General features: G+C 45.6%; 3 protein-coding genes across 34 annotated transcripts in view; 1 reads left to right on the forward strand and 2 right to left on the reverse strand.

The window, feature by feature from the left end:
* Positions 1-4,393, reverse strand: part of GLYR1 (glyoxylate reductase 1 homolog) — a 24,726-nt gene extending 20,333 nt beyond the window's left edge. For both annotated transcript variants that reach the window (XM_015642809.2, XM_015642806.3), the window contains exons 1-3: positions 4,304-4,393; positions 2,239-2,275; positions 1,261-1,340 (exon numbers count right to left, since the gene is read on the reverse strand). In XM_015642809.2, the coding sequence (XP_015498295.1) occupies positions 1,261-1,340; positions 2,239-2,275; positions 4,304-4,341 (155 nt within the window). In that variant the 5' untranslated portion in view covers positions 4,342-4,393. The remainder of the gene's footprint in view (positions 1-1,260; positions 1,341-2,238; positions 2,276-4,303) is intronic.
* On the forward strand, positions 4,367-8,517 carry MRPS34 (mitochondrial ribosomal protein S34). Of its 2 annotated transcripts, none has more exons than XM_033517818.1 (3): positions 4,367-6,512; positions 6,595-6,656; positions 7,498-8,517. In XM_033517818.1, exons 1-3 carry the CDS (start codon positions 5,886-5,888, stop codon positions 7,499-7,501), a joined length of 693 nt encoding a protein of 230 aa, XP_033373709.1. In that variant the 5' UTR covers positions 4,367-5,885; the 3' UTR covers positions 7,502-8,517. The 2 variants fall into 2 exon arrangements, with proteins under 2 accessions (XP_033373709.1, XP_015498296.2); XM_015642810.3 differs by having other exon boundaries at positions 6,082-6,512; positions 6,614-6,656.
* A 2,769-nt stretch (positions 8,518-11,286) lies between these two features.
* MAPK8IP3 (mitogen-activated protein kinase 8 interacting protein 3) overlaps positions 11,287-25,930 on the reverse strand; it is a 73,257-nt gene continuing 58,613 nt past the window's right edge. For 25 of the 30 annotated variants that reach the window (XM_015642777.3, XM_015642773.3, XM_015642766.3 and 22 more), the window contains 12 exons: positions 25,386-25,571; positions 24,589-24,772; positions 23,698-23,817; positions 23,348-23,428; positions 22,603-22,670; positions 21,385-21,533; positions 18,783-18,954; positions 18,569-18,682; positions 17,321-17,359; positions 15,584-15,763; positions 15,187-15,330; positions 11,287-14,176 (listed from right to left, as the gene is read on the reverse strand). In XM_015642777.3, coding sequence (XP_015498263.1) covers positions 14,055-14,176; positions 15,187-15,330; positions 15,584-15,763; positions 17,321-17,359; positions 18,569-18,682; positions 18,783-18,954; positions 21,385-21,533; positions 22,603-22,670; positions 23,348-23,428; positions 23,698-23,817; positions 24,589-24,772; positions 25,386-25,571 — 1,559 coding nt within the window. In that variant the 3' untranslated portion in view covers positions 11,287-14,054. The remainder of the gene's footprint in view (positions 14,177-15,186; positions 15,331-15,583; positions 15,764-17,320; positions 17,360-18,568; positions 18,683-18,782; positions 18,955-21,384; positions 21,534-22,602; positions 22,671-23,347; positions 23,429-23,697; positions 23,818-24,588; positions 24,773-25,385; positions 25,572-25,930) is intronic. The other 5 variants (XM_015642789.3, XM_015642788.3, XM_015642771.3 and 2 more) reach the window with 3 other exon arrangements.

Genomic DNA, 25,930 nt, shown 5'->3' on the forward strand with positions numbered 1-25,930 from the left:
AATTTCACAAGCTGGAGATTGGGGTAAGGGGCTACACTACAACAACCACACTATCTTAATGTGCCAGATGACTGAATATGCCCTGGCCAGAGCTCTAGAATCTTGCAAATAATCCCGATTATTTTGCAGCTCTGAACTGTTAATTTGTAATCACGTTATTAATCTCAGCTACAGTATCAAAGACATTTGACGGCTTGTCTTAATACCAAAAAAAAAACCTGTATTTGATTCAATAATGTGAAATACAAGAATTGAGAACAAATTATCAGGACAGAAATAATCCACTTCAACTCAGAATTTATTACCACAAATAACCATATTTAATAACACCATCAAAAAACATTCTCTGCCCTCAAATCAACCTTCACCTGCCTCAAGTTACTAGAGATCCAAACATTTCCATTAGTATGTGGCATACACTACTACTCCAAGTTTAGATCTCATTTCTTAATGGAAAAAATTTCTGAAGTATTAAGCAAAAATAATTTCCTTAAGACATATTCATCAAATGGCCTCAGTTCTTGTCACCTTTCTTCCAAAAAGTAAACGTTTTTTTAGTCTTCCACAGATATTTGCAATTTCCTTCTTTATTCCATGACTTAATAGGATATAGCAGAAAACAAAGAGGAAAACTGAAAAATTATTAAAATAATTTTCAGTTTCATAAAATATCCAGGTTCTCAGGGGTTTTTTTGGGTTTTTTTTTCCCCTAGATTGTAATCATTTAAATCTAAGACAATTATGATTTTGTTCACATTGGAAATCATTAAATTCTGCCTTGCAAAAAGGCAATCTAAAACAGTTTTGGCTCTCTTATAGTGAAGTCTTCGAAAGGCACAGCAAGAATATTTTCAATCAGCAAGTAGGACAGTATATTCTTTCACAAATGGCAATTATATAGTCAATTGTACTCCTCTGGCAGCAAAATAATACTGAGCTGTACCTTTCTCATTCATGGTTACAGGCTAAAATCTAAGAGTCATGTCACACCTAAAAGTGGTGAGCTATCATCACAGCACCAACTCAAGTCCTAAGCTAAGTTTTTACAGTCTTCCTACACCCCATTGAGCAGCTACATCATGTAGTAATAGTTGAATTTATTTTATTGTGTGGTTCAAAGGAAATCCTTTATGACGCTACACTGCACTGTAATATTGGTATATATTTCTTCCACAAAAAAAATTAGTAAATATTTCTTCCACAAAGATCTACGCTATGTAGTACAATATTTTCCCCAGATGAAAACAAGCCGGTACATACTGATCTTCTGTTCCAAAAAACTTCACAAAGAAGCACTTTTTTCCTCGAGGTTTCTTCAGATCTTTAGGTGGGTTAACAATCTAAAGGTGATTAGAAAACAAAATTAAAAAGCACATAGTGACAAATTTTGTGATTTTACCAGCCAGTGTTCAGCTTTACAGATTTTTTAAAAATCTGATTAGGAAGATAACTGGCATTACTAAAAATTTGTTCCACTTAGGTAATCCTTAAAATTTAAATTTTGTCTTTACTCCCAGAATAGATTGCTTATCAAGTTTAAAATATTAGTAAGAAGAAAAGCTAACATTCAGTTATACAGGTGACACCTGTACATGAGCCTGGTGTTAACTTGATCCAAAAACCAAATATATATAGTTGTCGGCCACACCAATAATTCTTTTCCCTGACTCATGCCGTTACCTCAGCATGCTTAGCCCTCATACAACATAAAAGACAAAAAGTCTTTCAGAGAAGTAGAAATAATAGAAATGGCATATAAAATTCTTTTTTTTTAATCTTTAATCAAAAAACCCCTAACCAAACCAGAAGCAGGATCAAATTACCCCAAATAATTCTCAAAAACCACAGCTTTAAAACAGTATATTGAGAAGCCAGACTCCTCATGTCTATTATTTAACATAGTACTGTTAACCAACTTACTATGGAAGCAAAGAAATGTGTCTTGCAGAAAGTGACAGGGATTAAACAACTAAATTTGGGAAACATTAGTAATTCCAGAGCTGTGTCTCTGCTTTTCATTCCATATGAACTACCACCTGTTACTGACAGACTGAGATAATAGATCAAATAAAGCCCTAAACTAGTTCACACTTTATATTTGTGGGGTATATGTGCTTTCAGGCAAAGCTTTCCCTACGCAGAAGGAAAACACAAAAAAATGTGCATCCAAACAAAAAAAAAAAAAAAACACAACCCATGAAAACTAAGACAGCAACAATAAATACAAACAAACCTCACCTTCCCTGGCCATGGAGGGTAGCGGCCCAGCTTCCCCCTAGAGAAAAAATGAAGTATTAGGCACTAGAATCAGAGAAAAAAACAACTATCCCAGTGTCTGCTTTTTCACATTTTGTCACTTTTCATATTAATTACAATTTGCAGTCCAAACCTTCTATGCAAGGCAGGACACATGGCTAACATCTGCACCTAACTCAGGTCTCTGGACAGTCTGTTTGACCTTGCTGGACAGTCAGAACTGAAGAGAAGAGTAGCAGCTACACTGCCTGCAAGATACAAAAGAAATAGCCACTGCAGCACCATAAGTGCGGATATTTCATCATATGGAACTGAAAAAAAGCACTGATGCAGGCAATCAGACCACAATTCAGGTTGAGAATGTCCATCTGCCTGTCTGGAGAAGTCGGTGAGCAGAGTGGCCACCATTTCCCAGCTCAGAAATCCGAGGTTCTGATTCTCACAGGAAAGCACTAATGGCAGGATCCCCTCAACAGATTCAACACTATCACTTTCGTCAGGTGCTTACCCCCACACTAACTAAAGATACAAAAAGTCATTAAAAAACAGGCAGAAAAGTCTACTTTTTACACTTGCAAATGTTTCCATTATGAAAACTAGGCAATATTAGAAATAATCACAGAGGAGAAAGAGACATTAGTCTTAGCCCTCAGCTCACCAGCTTTCCTGGTGAGCTTTATCCTTATTTCACCCTTGTCACTGACTTGTGCTGCAGTACTCTCAAAACCCCATTAGTAACTGTCTTGCAAGAGACAGGCAAAGAACCTGTGGGGCCCAACAACTCCTGACACAAAACTTCTCAGCAAGTGGCACTGCAGCCCCCTGAGATGGCAATGCTGCCCAGACGATTCAGAAGCCAGGGGCAGGCAGGAACACTGTCAAGAGCTGTGACTATGACCATGTCTCATATTCAATGCTCCCATTCCTGTACTGAGAAAAAAAAATCAGCAAACCCTTTCTGCTATTGCTGTCTGGTTGTTAAAAGTTCCCTGTGACAGCTCTAGGGACAGTACCTGGCTGTCATGTACAAAAATAAAGCAGGATAATCTGCATTCCAACACTGAGAGCAGAACACTCCCCAAAATCTTATCTGAAATAAATATGCTAAAAGTAACTAATGTTTGCTTATTTTGCTATATAAATTAGACAACTTCCCAGCACTGTAAATTTTTCAGATGAGAGCTGCAGCTGTCGCAGCCTAAAGCACATACTTCTTTTTATCTGGGTTATCAGTATAAATGCATGCATTTACGTATTGGGAATTAGCTACTTCTCTGAGCCCTGGCAGGACAGCCTAGCCCATTCAGCATAGCAGAACCTATACACTTAATCGGTGCTCACAGGGCACAGTGGAATGCTCTTACTTCTCCCAACCAGAAGACACAAAATCACAGCTCTGACTGTTTTAGGGTAAGAGTGCAGTGACAAGGGGAACTGGCTTATGGGGGCTTCCACAGGGACACCCCAACTTGCAACGAAACGCTGGATTGTTGTGTCGCTTCATTAAAGCATTGTCATGAAACGGTGCCGTGGCTCTCCCTAAACACCTTTTATCTCTAACCTTTCTCACATCCCTCGGGAGCTGAGCCCATGCTTACCAAGGAACCCCGCAGCGTACGTCCTTCCGTCCCGCTTCCCGCATCCCTCCATCTGACACAGCTTCCATCATGCACCGCCCCCGCCAGCCTCCAGTGCCGGCCCGGCTCACAGCCCAGCCCACCTCCCGCCGGCCCGGTGCCCTAGCTCCGGGCTGCCTCCCGCCGCTCCTCCCACACCGCCCCAAGGACGGCGGCGACGATACCCGCAACCCGGCAGTGGCCCCATCACTGCCCTGCCCTGCCAAGCCCCACCCTGCCCGCACCCGCTCCCCAGAGTCGACCGCGAGCTGACAGCGCCCAGAGCGGCCCAGCCCGACTCGGCTCCCGCTGCGTCGTTCCCAGGGCTGGGTGCAGCCCCGCCTGCGTCTCCGCAGCCGCAGCCTGATTCTCCTAAGGGCGCCCGGGCCGCCATGCTCCGCAGCCGCTACCCAGCCCGCGCCGCCACTCACCACACCAGGTCTCCGAGCCTCAGACTCACGGCCGCCATCTTACCGACACAGACCGGCCGCGCCGCGCAGGGGCTGCCGGGAGCAGCGGGAGGGAAGCGCCGGCCGCGCCCATTGGGTGGGCCCGTCAAGTGGGCAGGCGGTCCGTCACATGGGCGGTAGGGCTGTCAGCGGCCTCTCCCTTCTCCCTCCTCGTTGTGCCGGCCGTGGTTCCCATTGGTGCGCGGGGCGGGGCCGAGGTAGGAGCGAGGCTCACCGGCCTCTCTAGTCGGATGTTCCTGGGGCTACCCGCCGGACGTGGGATCGTGGGAGCTGTCGCGCAGGAGCTCATGTGGAGCGTTGCAAGTGGCAGTGGAAGGAGCGCTGTGTGCCGAGCGCATGGTGGGAAGTGCCGGTGGCAGCCCGTGAGGTGGTGTTACTCTGCTGGGCCACTCTGGTGGTGGCTGCCGCCCCCACATCTGGCGGGTCCATGTTTGTGCCGAGGCAGCGAAGGGCACTGCAGCACCCCCAAATTAACAGCGGTTTCTTTGAGAGTTCCCCTTATGAAGCAGTAACCGGGCTCCGCTGGTGCCGCTGCTCGCTGCCCTTGGACTGCATATGTATCCCCCGCGGGGCCATAAGAGGAAGTGGCGGGTTTGGAATACGATTTGCGCTCGTTCTCCCAGGCTGGGGGAGACGCCGTATGTGGTCAGCTATTGTGGAGCTGCATCGTTTTCCGTGATGACTTGCTGTGTATGGTGATGCTTTTAATTTCTGTCCATCTAACAAAGCTAATTTCACATTTTTTTCAAGCATTCTTGTCACCTCTTCTCCTCTGTGGGCTCACAGAAACTGATGCATGGGTGTCTTAAATGGACACGAGCTTGATCCTTGTGCTTCACAACTCCTGGGTACAAGCTCCCAAATCTGTACCCTGTAATAAGTGGTTTAACTGCTCTGCTATTTCCCCAAATTTGTGTGGATTGAGATCAAGTATTTTATTCTAAACTGGTGTTTCTCAGTCAGGTACCTCCTGCTTACTCCTAGGCCCCTGTCTTTTTTCAAGAGATGCACCATATTAGTCTTAAGAGCATTGTCAGACTTTTTAATGTGTGGTTTACTTTTTTTATGTGTAGCACACATGAACGCACCCCTTTCTCCTCACACGTTGATCTTGGCTGCTGGAAAAACCCACTCAGTGTCCTGAATGCCTTCAATATAGGACATCGCAGCAACGCTGGAATTGTTGAACTTCCTTTAATTTAACATAGGGATTTCAAAGAAAAAATTAAACTCTTCTGTCAGATTTAATTTACCAGTCTATAGCCAAAATCCAGGGACTGATCTATGCAGTTTCTACTTTTAAGTCTACTTACTAAAAGTGTGGCCTAACTGTGCTAGTATTCCATGGCTGGAGCAGGTCAGAATTTTGTCTTTCCCGGTATGGAGTTTCATGACCCAGCTCCTTGCTCGCGGCCCAGCCTCTGACTGAAGACTGGGCCAAACCTGTTGCTTTAATCGTCCTAAAATCTGGTTCACTCAGGCTTTGAACTTTCCCTGACATAGCTGAATCTGCTCAGATTTTTCTAAACCAGACGCTGTTCAGATGCATGTCAACAACCAAGCCCGGCTCCCCCGAGAGCCGCCCAGCACACAGAACCGTCAGGCCGCGCCGGGCCTGCTGGCACCGGCAGGTCCACACCCCAGCGAGAGGCCGCGGCACGCCATGCGCTCTGCGGGCAACAGCCGGAGAGTGCCCACCGCGGGCGGCTGGGCCACGCGGAACGCTGCGGCTGTGGCTCACGGCGGGCGGGGTGACTTCCGCGGGACGCGGCACGGCTTCCGGAAGAGGTGGGATCGGTGGGTCCGGGTACGGCTCTCGGTTCTGCTCGGCTCCGCGCCCTCGGCCGTCGCCATGGGCCGCAAGAAGCTGCACCGGCCCATCGCCGCCATGGCCAAGAAGATCCGCGAGTATCGGGCGCTGAAGGATCGGCCGCGAGACTCTCAGCGTTTCTCCGTGGACTACGAGACCATGCGGCGACCGCTGACGCAGAAACGCCTGCCCGTGCGGGCCTGGGAGGACGTGCGGAACGAGAACCGGCTCTTCGCGCTGCTCTGCCGCCTGCCGCGCTTCGGCGTGGGCCGCACCGTAACCCGCAAGTCCTGGCTGTGGGCGCACGACGAGCCCTGCTACTGGGTCATCACCAAGGTGAAGGCGGACTACATGGCCGAGGTACCTGCCCCGTGCTGCCCGCCGCCCCGCTGCGCTCTGCGGAGCTCCCGCCCGCCGGTCCGCCGCGACCCACTCTCAACAGGTTCCTCTTTTCTTTGCAGAACATGGACCATGGAAGAGCCTGGGGCTACCTGACTTTCAAAGGTAAAACCGGCTCGTTTTCCCACACATAGGGGCAGGGCTAGAGAGTACCGGGTGCGTGAGGGTGGCAAGGAAATCGTGGGCTACCTGCCTGGGAAATTTGTTTTTCTCAGATCTTCTAATTGGAAAAGGAGTTCCCCACGTTTCAAAAACTGGGATCTAGCTACTTCAAAAGGTCTTTCCAAGGAATGCTGTGGGAGAACCAGTACAGTATGACCTTGGGGAACAGCAGTACTAAAATCATATTAGATGAGCTGACTATTCTGAGACTTTCAAAGCATGACACAATATGAGCGTGACAGTATTCCAATTAAAATTGTCACTAAAAAGGAAAAAGTGCAATGGCAAGTAAGTTGTTTCACTAGAATTTTAAAATAATGATTGGAGTTGTATGAGTGAGTTTTCTTTTTTAGAGCTGTTTTATATTAAGTATACAAATTTCCCTTACTGGAATTACTGAAATAGTACTCATTCAAAGGCTTTTAAGTTGTTGAGAACTTTTAACACTTGGTTTTCCAGGAAGCTTTCATCACTGTAGGGAGAAATTATTCTTGTTCCTTAGCCATGGCAATGGAACTTGAGAGAGACAAAGCAAAACTATAAATTAAGAGAGGGTGTCATCCACAAGGGTGGAACATCTTGCCTGTAGTCCTTCTAGCCTGTTTCTATTTCAGTTCTCAAGGACAGAAGATCCTATAGTGTAGCAGGGAATAATTTATCCAGCCCTTTGAAAACTGTTTCCGCTTGCCTGTTGTAGCATTTTGGGTGCCAAAGAGTTAACGATGTGTCTGGAGTCAGATTTTTGTGATGGTGTTCCCCACTGGTGTTCATCATCTTTTCCCAGGTAAAACTGAAGAGAAAGTGAGGGAGATTGACAAAGCCATGTACCATGATTGGCGTATTGTGCCGAAACACGAGGAGGAGGCCTTCAAGAAATTCACCCCAGTGCCTGAAGAGACTGTTCATTTCCTGCCCTACCCACCACTGCTCCGAGCCATGATCCTTGCACAGTGGCAGAAGGAGGGAAAACCAATCATGGAGCCTATTATTGATCTGGAGAAGGTGCTGGCCTCTCCCCAAGATCAGGCAAAGAAAAAAGCTGCAGGGACACTGGTATAAAGACTTGTTATGTGTTCTGAGCATCCCATGTGCTCTCGCTGCCTGTTAGAAGCCCAGTGCATAAGGGGTCTTAGAGAGTCCCTCTGTGATCATTATGGTAGTATGTTTCCAGCTTTCTTCTCAGCCCTCTACAGTCACCTCATCTGAAAGGGAAGCTGCAGATATACTCAGACTCCTCTTCTGTAACTTTGGTTTCAGTCAGCAAAAATGATTCCTTGGATAGTCTCTAAATACACAGCTCCAGTCAGCCAGCTGCAGTTCTTTGGAGCATAAAATTTTTTACACAACTTGGGTCCTGCATGAATCACACAAAAATGACTGTGAATATCACAGTATTTCACAGAGCTGTGAAAAAATGTATCTGCAAATGGAAATAAAAGTTTTCTTAATTTTGCAGCACAGTTCTAAGAAAACTCATGATTTTTTTTTCAATGCCTGGAAATCATCATGGCAGCCAAATGCAGAGCCATTGGCTCAGGCACAGCATCTGGTTCTCTGAAGACAGCAGAATGTTCTGGGTTACTTGAATGTGAAAGCAGTGAACAAGAAGTGAGGAACATGATTTCAATACTAAGATATTCCAAAGATATCCATCTCTTACTCCCAAAGATGGCTGTCAAGAAATAGGAGAATTCTTTTCATTCTGGTGATGCAAAGGGGGTGGGCTCTTAACATTTGAAGCCAAATGTAAATTATCCCTGTTCCAGGGCAGCATGTTATGAACATTAAAACATGGAGCTCCTAAGCACAGTTCCTGGTATTTCATCTTATGCAGTGGCTGCAAATGCTGCTGATGTGTCAAAGGCTGTTGGAGGGTCTGGTCTGGGTGTGGTTGAAGGGAGCACAAGAGCTGTTCAGCTCTATAGATCAATTCCCTGCAGAAGTAACTTTTTTGTCCCTGTGTCTGCAGGTAGTCAGGAGGTGGTGTTCCATTTACTGCAGCATCCTGAAATCACAAATATCCTGAAGGGATTTAGTAAGGGAGAGCACAAACGGGACTCTGCTCAACCTGGTGTGTGTGGCCTGGATGAGGCTAGTAACATGTGGCCCCAGCCAGCAGGAGATGGCTGTCATCAGGCAGGAGCACACGGATTGACAGTGGCTACCTGTATTTCCATTTCCTCACCAGAGGCTCCTGAAGGATTAAGATCCCATCGGATATGAAGGAAAGCTTTTCTTGTGAGTTATAAGCTGGTCCTGTGACAAGCAGCAGAGTCTGGGAAGAACTGAGCCTGCCTTGTTGTGGCAAGAGCACTGAAGAGCAAGTGCCAGATCTAGTTTTCTGGCTTCAGAAGGCATGGGAGAATACAGGAGAGGGAGAATCAGGAGTAGTGTTAAATGCACAGTTTGAGGACTGTGAGCCTTCCCATGGCAGTTGCTGTGGCTGGAAGATAGTTTAACTGATTCCCATAATTCACTGCTGGGCACTGAGCTGAGCTGGTGTCTTCCTGTCCTCACCATAACTGAGGTACTACTGAACACAAACCAAGAAAAACGGAGATGGGAAGGAGGTGTAGTTGTGAATCCAGTCAGGATCTCAATGTAGCACCAGCAGAGAAGTTGTCTCCCTGAGGGGGCACACAGAATCTGACCACAGTGGACAGACCCAAGTGCTGATCACAGCAGCCCCAGAAAGGCAAGAAATAACCCGTGACCAAAAGTCAAGGGTCATGGGTCACCCTTACCAGGGAGGCAAGCCAGCAGCAAAACCAGATAAGGTATAGACTCACCTAAAAGCTTGGGTGAATCCCTGAAGATGATGTAGTCAAAATGCAGCCCCCCAGGCCCAAAGAGTCTATCCAGGGGTGGCTGGAAACAGACAGTTGAAGACTCCAGGTTGTGCTTCAGTGAGGCTCCTGGGCCATAGGAGGAAAGGGCCCCTGTAAAGGTGGGGGTCTAGGTGGCACTGATCAGGACAGTTAGGACCTGCTGGTGAGCTCAGGGTCATCACACCTGGGGGAAGGGGTGTCTTCTCACAGAGCCCCGACAGCCTGGGAGCCTTACCCTGATAGTGAAGGTCCCTTCTGGGAAGCTGCACAGCCTGTTTGGTGTGTGTTGGATTCCATGCTCAGAACATGCTGTGAGCTCTGATGGGCATCCCAAACTTCTATGTTACCTCACAGATAGTTTACCAACACAGGGCGATTATTTGAAGGGTGTTGGCAGTGACATGCTTTCTTAGCCACTGGACATGGGTGTACTTCACCCAGGGCCCTGTGTTACAGTGCATGCTGCAACGAGATCCCAAGAACCACTAGCATTCCTGGGGCCCAGAGCACATCCATAGAAAATGCTGACAAAGGGATGGATTCTTCTTTTTGCAATCCAACAACTGGTTTATTGAACACAGCTTTGAATAGGTGTAGGGACAAGGACCAAGGATTGGGCTAAGGGCACAGAGTTAAATGAGGGGCAAAAGGGGCAGATCTGAGGGTCAGGGTTCAATAGGGACAAAGGAAAGAGGTGCAGGGGAGTGGATAAGAGTTGGGAGAACCGAGGGGATAACAGGGGTGGAACAATGTGGCAAAACAGAGCCAGTGGAGGTTAAGGGAAGGAAGAACATTCTAGGAAGGGTACCTGAATGGTAAACAGGGGCTGATCAAGGGTGATGTCAATCCCCACACACTATCAGAACACCAGAACCCAAAAGAACATGTGGCTGCAAAAGGCCCATGGGAGGGAGGCCTTTTCTTACTGTTCTATATAGGCATCTCTCCCCTTTTGCCTCTGCACCCCCAGGGTTGAGGCATTTTGGTAATAGGCCCCTGGGCCTCCACAGCTCTGCTCAAACTGCTCCTGCCCGTTTCAAAGGGTGCAGCCCCAGGGATTTAGGATGGATCACAGCACATGTTTCCAAATCTTGCTGTTGAGGTACCTCCATTAACTGCAGAGGCGTTGCCAGTTTTACTACACCCTGGCCTGTGCCACACCACAGTGGTGTGGAGGTGACTTGCCTTAGGGCAGAAGATCCTGGAGCACCTCTCCAGTCTTAAGGACAGAGTTCCCTTGTACATTGCCATGTCTAGCCCTTGAATCAATGCAGTTCTACAAAATTGTTGAAGGTGTCCAAATGCTGCTGGGACTGAGGAGCAAGCTCCCTGCGGTCAAATGATGCTGTTATCACTGATGCCTATGGGACTGTGAAGTGCCAATCTGTACAGTATTGAAAAATGACCCAATGTGGTATCCCTGGCAGTTCACCTGAAGGAGCCACCCTGACTAAAGTTGCAGGAAGCCAGCAGAATGCTTCTCTGCTCCAGCTTCTAGTTCTGAAGTTGTGCCACCTTTTATTTCCACCATTTATTTCTGCCACTGGTACAAGCTACAGATTGCACTGTTGCTTGCTGGACCAGCCCCTTCTGCTCTCACCTTGTGACCCATCCACATTTCATTTCTTGTCACTGAACTGCTCAACAGGGAACACTTGAGCTGCATTCCCATCCTTGCAAGTGCCCTGTTAAAGACTGAGCAACAATCCCAGTGCCTTCATAGGAACACAACACACTGCCCAAGCTGATGTTAACATGTTTATTACATACAGAACAGATATGGTTTGTTGTTGATAGCATAGGGGACAAAGCACGGGAATGTATTCATACAGCAGGCTCTTTACAGAATGCCATCTTCAGACCAAACAGCGGAGTTTACAGGCCTTAAGACACTTTTAAAAATCCTTTTGTAACATACAAGATACTTTACATACATCACAGTGGAGATATGACAGAGAAGTGTACTGAAGCCAGTCAGTTTTCACCTTGATGCCCAGCAGCCACCCAAGGCCGCAGGAGCTATCAGTGGAGGCTGGGTATCCCCCCTGCAGCTGCCCCTCTGGGCCATGTGCTTCTCTTGGAGGAAAACACAGCATTGAGTTGGAAAGGAACCTGATGGAAGGTTCCATCATGTTGTTAGGGCCCAGTGGGTGACAGGAGACCAAGTGCTGTCCCTTCAACTGTTCAAACCAGTTACAGAACAGTCAGTGGTACAAATTCTGACTTTCCTATGAAAGTGTTGACAGAACTAAGGAACTGAACCCTACCAGGGCTTCTTTTTTTCCATTCAGGTAGCCCAAATTCTGAAATTTGCCTGGCCCTAACTGATGAAATATTACATGACAGTGGAATCTGTGCTCTAAATGTTGTATTGTTAACTTCAATGCACTGTGTATTGGAATCCAAAGAAGTCTTCCTAACAGAGCGCATATGGCGAAAGTGAATGAGAAGCCTGGAACAGTCAGCAGTGCCCCAGCAAAATGTCCCTGGTGAAAGCTCCCCCAACATGCAGGCAGTGGCTCAAAACATCCCTTAACCTCGTGCCAATCACAGAGCCCAGTATGCAGACACCCAGAAGATGCCCTCCAGCTGAATTCCTGGCTTGGGGAGGAGTGGTGTGGTGGTTCATGTCACCAGCACTGCTGACACGTAGCATGGGGCACCACTGTGGCTGGCTGAGGCCTCTGTTCACCAGAGCTGTCTCCTGCCTTCTTGCAGGGAAAATTTATGCCTCAGCCTTTCCTGAACTGTGGATACAAAATGTGTTTTGGTGCTGCTGTGTCAGGAGAGATGCCACATTAAAGCATCTCCTGGGAATATGGTATTCCTGCAGCACACCAGGACCTGCAAACCTGATCCATGGCAGCAAGCACAGGACACAGTGGAAGAGGAGATGGAGGCTTTCCCAAGCTGTCCCCATACTGTCACAAGGAGATCTTTGTGAACCCTGGAGTGCTGTACAGGTCAAGGAAGAAACAAGATGACCATCACAAGCTTCCAAATTCATCACTAACAAATGCAATTTGCCCTAGTCCTGCACACCCAGAAAACAATGTTCAAGGGACACTGAATTCGTCCTTGCAGGACCGTGTCAAAAAGGGAGAACACACCTCTACACCAGGAACTTCCATATTCTGCATCTTGAGCTCAAAACCACTCACCCTGAGCCCATTTTTTGCTGCTTGTTTTGTATGCAGGATGCATATCTGCAATCACTCAGCAGTGCTTAGACAGAAAGGACTATCACCACTTTTCTTGGGGGCTGTCAATTTTTTCCAGGAGTCAGAAATTTCCATCTTTTCAAACTACTTACTAGCATAGTCACTGCTTGTGATGTTAGGTAAAAGATGTCAGGAATCTAGCCTCAGTTCCTTTTTCTGTGTGACATCAGGTGAGACATAGCCTTGACTGCACTTGTCCAGTCTTTCCTAACCAACTGCCAAGTCTCTGTTTTCCAAGTCTTTGTGAAAAGAGATCTCCTTCCAGCAGGTCCTAAAAAGAAGACACAGCCTTGAGATGAGGCAATCTCAATGTGTTAATGTAGAAGTCACAGCAGATCAACACCATCTGCCCATGCCTGTCTTTTAAAAGCCACCAAATGCAAAGCAGAGATAACCACCACATGAACCTTTCGGAATGAACTCACGAGTTCTTTTCTGTATGGAATTTTTGGAAGGGAAGTTAAAAGTGTTGCCTTTTCTGTCTTAAAAAAGCAACATTCCAGTACCCTTTTGCTACTACGGTTGTTTGGCATTGACAATCAAACACTTATCTCCCATTTGAGCCCACAAAACAATTCTCTTGCGAGACAGACAGGCAGGCTCCCAGCACATGACTGCCGAGGCAACCAGCAGCAGTAAAGGAAGGACTTTCCCCCTGTAAAGATGGAGGATGTGATCCCCACAGTAAGGGTGCTGCTGCCTTCTCCAGCCCCACAGCCAAAGTGCTGCTGAAACCATGATGCTCTTTGGAGGGTTCCTTGGACATTGGTATCTCTAAGTCCAGAGGATGTTATTCTGTGCTTAAGGGTGAATAAGGATAAGATGAAGAGTCTACCCATGAACTAGAAGGATTTCTGCTGGGGTGCTGCAGAAGTGATTCACCATCACTGCTTTAGCAGGGAATACCTGGGGGACACACTTCTTTCTCATGCAGGTGGGAGTGAGGCAACCTACCCAAGAACCTTAGCCACTCCCCTCCAGCTGCCCCTCCTGACATTGGGCAAAGGTTTCCCACAGTCCTGGCTCCAAGCTCACTTCATGGTGTACTGCCATTCTTCTCCTTTTAGATGCCAGCTCCAGAGCAGAACAAGAACCTAACCATGCCAAAAGCATACGGGCCTGAGATGAAAGCTGCAAGTTCAGAGGTTCAAGGGGGTCACAGTCCAAGGCAGGAACCGTTGCAGTTGTCCAGGGTCAGTTTCCAGAAGGAGTTATAATGCAGGCGTTCTGTATGTACATCATGGCATTCGGGCGGGAGGAGGGACACTTACATTGTGGGAAAAGAGGAATTCTCACTCAGGGATGTATGATACCTGCCACACAATAATGTGGCTCCGTTCAGCCTTGGAAAGTATTGGCTTCACCTGGGTGCCATCTCCTGCATTGTCTTCCGTCTCATCATCTTCTCCATCCCCTGAACAGAGAATAAAGAGAGTAAAAATGTCAGGAAAGAAAATGCCATAGTGCACTGCTCTGGAATACTCCAAAGAGGCCAATACCCCTTTTAGAGTCCCAGCAGTCTGGTAATAGACACGGTGAGCTGAGATCTTTCTCTGTGCCTGGAGAACATTTACAGCAACCCCATTCTTTTCTGAAGCTGGACTGCATGGATGGGACAAACTAGCTCCAGCAGCAGCAAAAAACACCCTTCCTTTCAGGGAAGCCAATTTTTACATAGAGCACCCTCAGCAGCATAGATGATTGTAGTGGGGCAGCAATGTATGGAGCCAGTGGCACAGATGCATTTGTTCTTTCCAAAGCCATTCATACTGATGCTATTTTATGATAGTTTTCATATATTTGTAGATTGCTAATGCATGGCGGTAGCTCCCAGTACTTTTCCTGCCCCTTTCCCCTACATTTTAGAACAGTAAGCTAGCCTACTAACACATTCCTGATATACTATTTAGCCTTGCATCTTTAGTTAACCAAGGACACCTTGCTTTTTACCATAAATCACAGGCATAATAAGCTCTTGGACCAACTCCAGAGGGGCAGAACCTGGGGAAAATTACCTAACCAACTGTTCTTCTGATTGGACAATATTTGTTAAATATATTAATTTGTTTAACTTACAAAATTATAGAAGTCCTATACCATGTGTGTATACTGCACCTGGAGGCCTCCAGTTAAAGATCTGCTTTTATATTACTTCCTATATTAGTATTGTCTCTAAAGTGTGTTGTTTTGTCCTCAATTTTGCAGGCATCTGCAAATGCAAAATTTTGTGGCACTGCAGCCACAGGGCACAGGTTGACAGCCTTGTGCTGTGCAAGGAAAATCCTTAATTTCCCTCCCAGCCAGATGCAGGAGAAACAGTGCAGGGCTTTTCTGCTTTGGCTCCCCACAACAGTGATGCCTTACTCCATGACCACAGCTATGCACCCACCACCTTTCCAGATGCCTCCCACCAAGGGCACTTACCAATCCGGAAATCGATGTACCCTTCTCCTCCACTCAGCACCAGGACGTTCTTTAGCTTCTGCCCCTCAGTCTCAGTGGCTGCTGTGCTGGGGTTCTCCGAAGGGCTGTCCAACACACTCCCGTTCAGGGTCGCAAGGACATTGCCTAGGAGAGAACAGAGGTGCTGTCAGTGCCTCTGCTCAGCCCTCACACAGTTCACACACACAAACATATTGTGCAGAGCAATTCTTTCTGCTAGTCATATCTGGCAGTCACTCCACTTTAAACATAGATGTGTGAACCACTGGAAGTGCCAGCCATGGCCTGAACCCTAGTCTGCTGCAGATCAGCTCCAGCCCCTGCTACAGAAGAGTGGAGGGACATGCCCTTGCTGAGGGAGGACTGTGCACATCCTTACCTGGCACAGAGACGAAGAACTTGACAGCATCACGGTGGCCATGGAAGCAGAGCTGTGCCTGAGCCATGGAGCAGTATGGAATGAAGCTACTGGCAGATTTGTCACTGTTGTCATCACCATACACGTGGATGACCCCACCGGAGCGACTGCCCTCTCCAGAGGTTGGTGAAGTCTTGTTGGCTGGAGACAGGGAGCAGGAACACCATCAGTGATAGCTTTGAGTCACCTTTACAGAAGGGACTCAAAGAGAAAACTCATGAGCTGTGAAGCAAAACCTGTAAACGTGCAGGTCTCTTTAAAGGTCTTTTATGAGTGATGTGATGGAGAAGACCAGATTACACAGTCCCTCTGTTTTAGAGTGGGGCAAGCTAGACTGGTGTCACTAGCAGTGATCCTGTCCAGCCTCCAGAAATAACCTGCTGTCCTAGCATCAACCTTGGTCTTTTGTAGCTGGCAGGGTACCTAAAGTGTCCACTGTCCCCTGGAGGAGAATTACTGCTCTGGATTAGTTATGCTGCTCAACTTCCAAGTCCTTTGCTCATGCCCAGTCATGAGTACACATGCTGCTGAAAGCAGTCTGGTGAAGCCTCTCAGTCCACTCAGAGTCATCACAGAAGTGGAGTGAGAACCTTCCTCATTTCTTGATTTAACAATGACACCAGACTGTCAGCTACTTCAGCAATTAACATCTTTCAGATGCTCATCATCCACATCTTCCAAGAAGGGCTTAGGTGCCTGTATCCCTCATGATCAAGCTCCGAGAATGTGACAGTTTCCACTCACCAAGCAACAGAGACCAGTACACTGAGCTCGGGGTGGGAGATGCTTTCCTTCTGCATGCACCCATATTAGTACAACAGGAACAATATTAAACCAGGCAGATTTCACTTTTCTGTGAGAGAGGTTGATTGCTTCATTAATTATCTGCAGTTCTGTGTCTTAACTTGGGGTGAATTTCAGTTATGTGACTTGGACAAAAGAGAGTTTTCCCCATCAGGCTCAAGCCAGGATGGTGGGACAAGTACAAATACTCTGACGGAAGAATGAGAGTCAGTGTGTATGTACAGTATCTGGATTTTTACTGCAACTAATATCATATGCTTTAAAAGGTGGAGATATGTGTTGATAATGCATCTGGACATCCACATGAATGTCTTTAAGTGAGAAAAACGCCCCTCTAATTTCGGACCCTGGAAAGCCATGAATTTGAATTCAGATCCTGCCTTAACTGGCACAAATATAAACAATTCTTCATGCTTATCAAGTCCACTTGGGTTCAACATCTTGTTTGATGAATTACAGCTGGCAGGTGCCATAGCACTGCTAGCCATTGGCCTGAAGCTGATAAAAGAAACAACCTTGTAAACAAAGGATGAGCAAGGGAGACCCTGGAAGAACACTCTACTCCTGCTTCTGAATCAATGAAACTTTCCAGTCCCCATCTCAAACCAGTCTACCACAGTAAGGGAACCACTGCTGAAGAATAATTATTCTTAACACAAAAAACCAGAAAGATCAACAACGAGATGGAAAAAATTATTTACAGCCATGGGAAATGAGGATACTTTACATGACTGTCTCTGGTTGCTTTTTTCTAATGCAACTTAAAACAAAAGAGTGATGAGGAGAAATGGATGGAGAGAAGTTGAATGGCAGAATGGAAGGGTGGGAGAATGACTACATAGGGAGACGGGTGTAAAAGGAATGACAGCTGTGGAGGGGAGGCAATGGACTTACCCCGGAGCCCAAGGAGTTGGCCGCGGTGGAGGACTACAGCTAGGTACAGGACGGGAGTGGGAACACAGAGGGGCATGGGAAGTGACAGGCAGGATGGGAGAGAAGAAAAAGGTGATTACTGGGAGATAATTTGGGGGCAACAAAAACAGTATAAAACCTAGAGAAACCACCACAGAAGCTCCTATTAACATACTAACACTATTCTTGCTCACTTTGCTCTTACCATACAGGGACATAGTATCTGAGGTGGGAGAGGGACCATGTCACAAGGATCCACTGCTACATTTTTAGTGAGATTTTCTTGTTTACCTCATTTTTTACAGGAACACACAAAGATAAAGTAATTGGTTTACAGCAGGGAAAAAGTTTAACCCAGAACAAGGACAGCAGCCTTAAGACAATGGGCTCCAGAAAGGAACTTAGAAACAAGACCAAAATTGCAATGCATGAACAGGGCTGTGTTACTGCCCTCCTGGTGTTAATCCCAGGCACATACCGCTTCACTGACCTCAGAGACCATTCCAAGCCTGATTTTCAGGAGGATTACAAGAGGTTTGCTCTTTTTACACAAGAGGTATTTGCTTAGCTTTCCTGCGGGCATTGGTGAGAAAACATACATTTGTCTACTTTCTGTTGACAGCAATTGCAATCAGCCTGAAATCCTACTCCCCCATAGTGACCTGGATAAAACCTTCAAAATAAGATGCTGACAGGCAGGTACAGAATAGGACTAGTAAGAGCTTCAACTAAACTTCCAGCTCCAAAGATTCACCTATTTACTCTTACTGTTGGGTCCCCTCACCAGGCTGGATTTGGTGTAGGATACCTATTTCTACTTGACTGATAAAACTGAGCCCTAATCTGAGTAAATTGAGCTTTTCTAAGCTCAGTTTCTGGAAAACACTGCTATGGAAACATTTGGATGACTAGGCCAAAATAGAATTTCCAGGGAGATCTTCCTGGTGATCTCTCATCCCATGGCCTCCTTTTGGAGACTTACTACAATTCCCAAAGCTTTGTTTCCCCTGTTTCACAGTAGCTACAGAATCAGTTTGCATCACTGCTCTGTCAAGGTCCAGTGCTGCTCATACTCTGAGCTCTTCTCCCTGAACATGGCTATGATTAAATGGTGTCAAATGTCAGGAAAGCATCAGCCTGCCTGAACCACCTGCCATGCTGAACAAGTACCACCTAAAATATTCTTTTTTTTAGGGGAGATGCCGGAGTACTTTCAATAATGTCACTTACTCTCAGTCAGGGGAATGGAGATGACAACACCGTTCCCGGTGCCCACCCAAAGTCGGTTGCCAGCAATGAGCAGGGCTGTGATCCGCACGAAGGAGAAGCCCAGCTTTCCAGTGCCTGGGAAGCAGGAATGAGAGTTGGGGAGTCAGTGATGACTTTGGGCAAGGTCCGCTTTGGGCAAATTCTGCCTTAAGCTCAGTAAGCAACAGACCCTCACCTAGCATCTTGCTGACGTAAGGCTCAATGTCAACATCCTGCAGATGTTGATGGCTGTGGGCATGGTAGAGCCTCAGTGTGGAGTCCAGGCGGATGGAAACCCACACTCCATCTCCAATCCATGCCAGCTGTCGCACCTGGCTCTCCCGACGAGGATGGGCATCAAAGGATTTCTGAAATAGGTGAACCAACGTGAGTTCACAGAAGTTTTGCCATTATCTATACTCCACATATACATACATTCCATTTTCAACTGAGATCACTTGTTTGGATTCCAAAGATCTTGGAGAAAAGCTGTGTTAATGACAGCTGATCCCAGCAGTTCACTATGTACACAAAAAAATCCTTTGCTTGAGCAGCTGTATAGCAGCTTTGAAGACAGTCTTTTCAGACCACTTGAGGAGCAAGAACATTTAGATGCCAAGAGCTTTCAATGTACTTGATAGAAGAAGAAAACATAAAACTCCAGGATAAATTCCAAAGATCAAACTTCTTTGGATCATTAATGTGAACTTCAGATCCAGCACTTCTTATCTCCTTGATTAGAATTATTTTAAGCACTCGCAGATTTGTACCAACACCATTGTACTGATTTTCACCCAGAAGGCACTAAACATTGTTTCTTCTTTAGTGGGATCCCAGGGGCTTACTAATTGTACTGTTCCTTTGTGCCAGAATGCCTTGTAGTGGTTTAGGTTTGTTAATCTGAATTTTTTGGCTAATGTACTAAATAATGTGGTGGGTTTAGTGTTAGCTAAAATTACTAGTGCACTTATTTATTTTTTGTTGTGAGAAATGGATGAGGAGGAGGGCAAAATAGGCTTTAAACTTAAAGGGTATGAAGAAAACTTTATTAACAAAATTAAAAGAATAAGAAAAATTAGACTAAAACTTTCAGAACCCTTTTTCTCCCTTTCCTTGACTTTTTTTCTTCCCTAACTGACAATGCAGAGAGAAGATCTGGGATTTTAAATTAGTTACTACTTTTACAATAGTTTTTCATCGGCTCTTGTAGGGAGAGGAGTTGGGTTTTTTTTTGCTACGCTATGAAGACTTCTTTAAAAGGAACAGTTTTCTTGTAGTTTTTTTATTTTCACAAATAGCAGCTGTCCAGGAAAAAAAATCTGTAATTGTGAAGCTCTTTTTATTTTTACAGCTTTACACAGCTGAATTAATGGGCTATGTTAACTTATGGGGTATTATCTTAAGGATGAGCTGTTTAAAAGTAAAGGGTTTTTTTATTTATTTTTGTGATTATTTCTATTTCTGGGAACAGAGGTCTTCTTCTTCTCTCCCTGGGAGCAAAGGATCTTTATTACTCTTATTTTTCTTCTTCTGTTCAAACTTTTCATGAGATCATAGCTACGTTAACATTAACTTTATTTCATTAATGGATGCCTCTGCTCACATCTACAGTTTGAACACTCTATCCCCCCATACTTTCCCATGAAGTAAAGGTGATATTTTAGTGTATCATAGTCTATTTTTATGGCCTTACTAAAAGAACTTTTAGCCCAAATACTAGGGCATTTTCTCATTCACCTTCTATTTAGGACTTGACTTTTTTTTACTGACCTCACTGTCTTTATATTGTCTTCTACGTGTCTTTATTTTATCTTTTTCTCTCACCCCCAAAAAATTATAGTTTACAAGTCTCATCTATGTACTAAGAAAAGTTAGTATCTCACCCAAGCCTGCAAAAGATTGTAACAATTTCTACTAGGCAGGAGCTAATAAATTATAAACTGTGCTGAGCCCCTCCTTCTGCCTGGCAGCCACTAAGAGAACACAGCAAAAGAAGCCTAGCCTGGCCCACAGCCACTCCCAGGGCCCAGCAGACTCCAACTCAGCACAGGCCAAAAAAAAAAAAGCTTAATGTTAGTGAAGTATTAGTAACCATATTAGGCTACTAATATGGCCTAATCTCGGCCAGTGCCCCGCAGTCTCCATTCCTTCCCCCAGCTACTGCTACGGCCCGGCCTGGCCCTGCCAGGCCATACAGGCCAAAACAGAATGGGGCTGGCCCTACCAACACTCTACTTCCTCAAAACTAAAAGCAAGAGCAGCCTTGCCTGTTTTTAAAATGTGAATTTCACAGAAACAGACACAGTTTCCAAATAGTTTAATAAATTATTAATTCTCAAAACTAGCCAGCTATTAGTTTTTTTTCAAGCACCAGAAAAAAAATTCTAACAATTTTTCTCAGAAAAATAATTTCTGTAAGTAGTTTCTTTTTTCTTAACCAAATATTAATTTAAACAAAGCTAATGCATGCCTACATATGGAAAAGCCTCAGATTATACGTGAAGAGTCACTGTAAAACAAACACCTATGTTTGAACAGTACATGACCTCACAGACTCCCCAGTAAAGGCAAAGAAAATTCTCAGTTTAGACTGATAGAATTATGCTCTGCAAGGGGAGGAAGGAACAAATATCCCCTGGCAGATTAGATCATAACATGACCCAGACTGACAGTCTTGGTCTTGTGGTCAGCAATGATAACCCAAATGTTCTGAATTTTACACACAGCAGCAGAGAACAACTGTAAGAATAACTACAACATAAGTGTGTGCACCCATAAACACGTATGTGCTCTCTTACCTCAATCTGCATCGTCTTCGGCTGGATAACATGGATTTTGTTCTTGTAGCCACACCAGACTCTATCATAGACCACAGCCATGCAACGGATGGAGTGATGAGTGTGGCCAAGATCCATCAGGTGGTAATTACTGAGATCCCACTGACCATCTAAGGTGATAACAAGTGTGGAAAGATGCATGTAAACATACATGCATGACATGTAAGCATACAACAGAATCCTCTAACTTTCTATATATATCTGGGTATATAGGCTTAGCTGATACTCAAATGCTCAGTTTGCTTATGTCTGTGACCTTCCCATGACTCCTGGGGACACAGCCTTACACTTATGAAACATGTAACGATACAGTTTAGTTTGGTGTCCGACAGCTCTCAAATCAGGCCAATTTAAACATCCTTTATTGCAAGGAAGTGAACAGGCTTCTCTAACAAGTACAACAAAACCAGTGGGAGAAGAGGGAAGACTATGCAGCAACTTAAAAGGAAATGGGCCATACAGTCTTCGTGTTGAGGCTTCCTCACATCACAGACCTACAACATAATTCCTCCAAAGTGTCAAATCCAGGAAAAGGAATCAAATCTCCTCTCACTCTTATTTTTAACTAACCAGATATTGTGTCCTTCACAGACAGGAGGCCTCTACGTCATGAAGTTTTATCTTATTTCTGATGGGAACAATCTTGATGTATCAATGGTCAGGCTTGCGCTCATGACAAAAGCTTCATCGAAATTTGAATTGCACAAGCCCAGAAATCTCTCTATTTCTGCTTGCTGAATGAACTGCTACTCAGTGAATAACTAAGTTCTTTATATGACAACATTAGTCACAGTTAGCAAATTACCATGTGTTGTCCGATGTGAACACAGCTAAGAAACTGCTCAAGCCACAAAGGGAAACAAAACCCACAGCAGTGAAGAGGATCAGAAATTGAATTTACTAAGTGTATCCCAAACAAGTGCACAGCATATGTATTCCTAAAAGTGTCAAATTTACTCCACATATGCACATACACACATTTTTGTTCAGAAAAGCTCAGGAAGTGGTATTAGAGTACATCTGAGATGGTTTAGGACAGCAATTATGTGTACAATAGCTATGTGTTTTAACTCAGTGTTTGTACTCCAGCAGCCAGCAACTTTCTCACCTTAGAAGAGCATTTAATCCACTGCTACACTTTCAGCCAATTTTTGTGTTCTCTATTACATTGATTCTTACCTTCTCCCCGATGGAATATAGCTAGTGTTCCATCTGCCAGAGCAACCAGGACCCTCCCTTTCACATGCCTGAAATAACAGAATAGTATATACATAAAAAATGCCGTAGACGTGAGGGACTCAAAAACTCTTCCTGCCATCCATACACACCATCTTTACAGTGTCTCCAAAATTCCCAGTCCGTTCTGCACTGCAGGAACATCCTGCAAGAGGTTACACCTCTTACCTTCACTGCAGTAAGATCATCACATCTGTAAATTTTCTGTTGATGAAATTCTTCTCCTTCATAATACAAACACCATCAATTTCAACAAATTCCCCCCAAATTACCCCCCAGTGAAATTTTGCCCCACTTCTTCCTGATATTGCTAGTCATGTATTTACTGAATTGGGTCAGGACTGCAACTGAGCAGGAAAATGGGTTGGTATGAGGCTTTCCCATTAAAAAACCTTGGGAAACTTCTCTCACAAAACAATGCACTTAGGAAAGCAAAGAAAAAGTTGTGGCTGATACATCCTTGAAAGTGTTCAAGGCTGGGGATGTGGACAGGGCTTGGAGCAACCTGGTCTAGTGGAAGGTATCCTTGCTTGTGGCAGGGAGTTTAAACAAGAGGATCTTCAAGGCCCATTCCAACCCGAACCATTCTGTGATTCTGTAAGTCCACGACAAAGAGCTGCTAACCCCCTCTACAGCATTTCTCAGGCCCTGAACCTTCTCCACCGGGTCCCTTGGAACACACACTTACACCAAGCTCAGCACAGAGTCCTTCAGCTTTATTGAGTGCAGACACTTCTTCCAGTTGGACACAGCTGAGTGCACATAGAGCCTGTGAGAGAGAGCAAATGGGGGAAGATTAGCAGCAGGGCCCCACAACTTCAGCCTGCCCAGGTTTCATTCTTCCTTTCTGGCAGGAAAGGTGGAGGTGAGGTAAGAAAGTGATGTTAAATCACTTAGACTATGGTGAGCTGAGCAATGAAAAGAGGAATGAAAACCTTTTCCAGAAACAAGCAGTGAACAAAATGTGTGTGGTCATGAAAAATAGGAGCCCATAGCAGGGAGGTGACACAAAGATCTACCAGCCCAAGGGGAACACACCAGCCATTCTGAGCTCCCAGCCACATGGTGGGGGAGGCACTGGTGCAGGTCCCAGCATCCCTGGTTGACTCCTGATCTGGCAGTGTTGTGCTTGGCTCCATCTTCAGCTGTCCATTCTCCCTGAAGAAGCAAAAGAACCATGTTAGAGACTTTGCAGCAGCAGTGCACAGAATGCCCACCTAAACCCACAGCCTGGCACCCACAGACAGGTTTGGGCCCTTGAAGACACAAACTGCTTCGTTCTCTTCAGTAGTTTTCAACTGCAAATCTGTAATTTACAGTATTTCCTTTCTCTTCCCCTTACAAAAATACTTCAAATTACAGACCCTGAGTGTTTAGCAAGACTATTACACAAAAAATATTTTCTCTGTTCATTTCCAGCTTCAACAGAAAAAACTCAGAACATCATGGGCATTCGAGAACAATCTCTATCCATGACTTCCACCCTGTTCTTCAGGCCATCACATCACCTTTATTTGTCTTAAGAGCTTTTGAGTGGTGAATACGCTTTCTTGGTTATTTTACAGCACATCAGAGGTACTACGAGAATAATCATTTCTATACACATATCAGTAAGCTCCTTCAATAAGAACATGAAGTGTACACATACTTTGGGAGATCTGCCTTAACCACAGGTCTAAATTCATAGTGAGAGGTCAAATATCTGCATTTTAACAGCTGACACCTTCAATTGCAGGCTGAGCCACATCTGCTTTCATTTTATTTTTTTCTTTCCCTGTTATCCCATCTGTAATATTATTTGGGCACAAAACTGACAGAAGACTAACACTTTATCAGATCATGCTGATTGCTTCTCTTATCACAAAGCTTACGAAAACAGAATTGATTAGTTACAGAACAGAACCATTACTCTGACCCCAGCCCACCTACCCATTCTGCCTGGGAGCCTGGGCTGGGACAGGGTCTGTGAACACGTGCTCGGTGAGGGGCCCAGGCCGGGCCTGTGTTGGCTCTGCCTCACTGGCACTGCTCTCCGGCACCTCTGTAGCCTCTGTTGCTTCCTCAGTAGACTGAGACTGGTTGATCTTCCCATTGCAGACAGGAGCCACCTCATCTGGAGGACAATGAACAGTGTGAGACATTCTGAAGAATAGGCTGGTGAGTTAACTATGTAGACATCAGGCTGTCGATTTTTTGATTTATCTTCCCTTGCCAAACTCAATCAAGCCCTGACCATGTGCCACAGACATAGCAGCAGCTCATCCAGTATCTTCTGCCTGGATGGGAATACACACTATTTGAAAGTGAGGCCTAATCTGTGACTAGCACAGCACAGCATTGGAAGGGCTCCAAGACTGTCACTACAGTACGGAGTCAGCAAGGGCAGCAGTATGATTTGCATGTGAGCTTAATTGGCTTTCCAAGGCTCAGGGAACAAAGCAATCAGAACAGCTGCATCTGTAGCAGGGCAAACATCTCACACGCCCAAAATACTCTGCTTCATGACTCCCACAATCAGGCTGGAGCATGTGAATCAAACAAAAAAGGATTGCTATAAAAATAAATGTACCATAAGGGCCCTTGGTACCCCTGTATCATAATAACAAAATTCTGGAGGCCTCTGAAGTGCTTAACTTGGGGACAAGAAGATGTGGCTCTTATACCATGAGCTCATACAGGACTAGCCATAACTGAAATGTTACTAAGTTTTACATCCCAAAACTTACTCTGTCCCTTGTCCAGCACAGGTGTGTCCCCACGCGAGGAACAGTTGCTTCGTGGCACATTGCAGCGGGTTGCACAGCCCACTAGCGTGATCCCTGCCAAGACACCATCTGCTCCGGCTGACTCTTCAGGATTCACCTCCCCCTCCAGGAAGATCTCACCTGGGGGATAGTCACTCTCACTGGCCGCTGAAGGGCAAAGAACAGGTTCCCATGTAAATCAAGCAGTCACTGCTAATATAATCTAGCTGTACTCCTGAGGTCACCCTAATGATGAGAAATTCTGATCCTTGTGGTTCACTACCCTGGGGAGGCACCATAGCATCCATCAACAGCCTGATCCACAGCAGATCCCCTCATGCCTAGTATCAGCATCCAAGGCAGGTACAGAGCCCTTCCACACCAGACAAGGCTCACTCCTGCTTCCAAAAAACACCCTTTGTGTACCAAAGAAACGACTTACTGAACTCTGAACAGGGAGGGATCTCCACAGAAAAGTCCTACAGGAAGGCAACATCTAGGTTATGATTTTGAGGAACCATTACAGA

Source organism: Parus major, chromosome 14, assembly GCF_001522545.3.
Source record: "Parus major isolate Abel chromosome 14, Parus_major1.1, whole genome shotgun sequence".
NCBI classification, from domain to species: Eukaryota; Metazoa; Chordata; class Aves; order Passeriformes; family Paridae; genus Parus; species Parus major.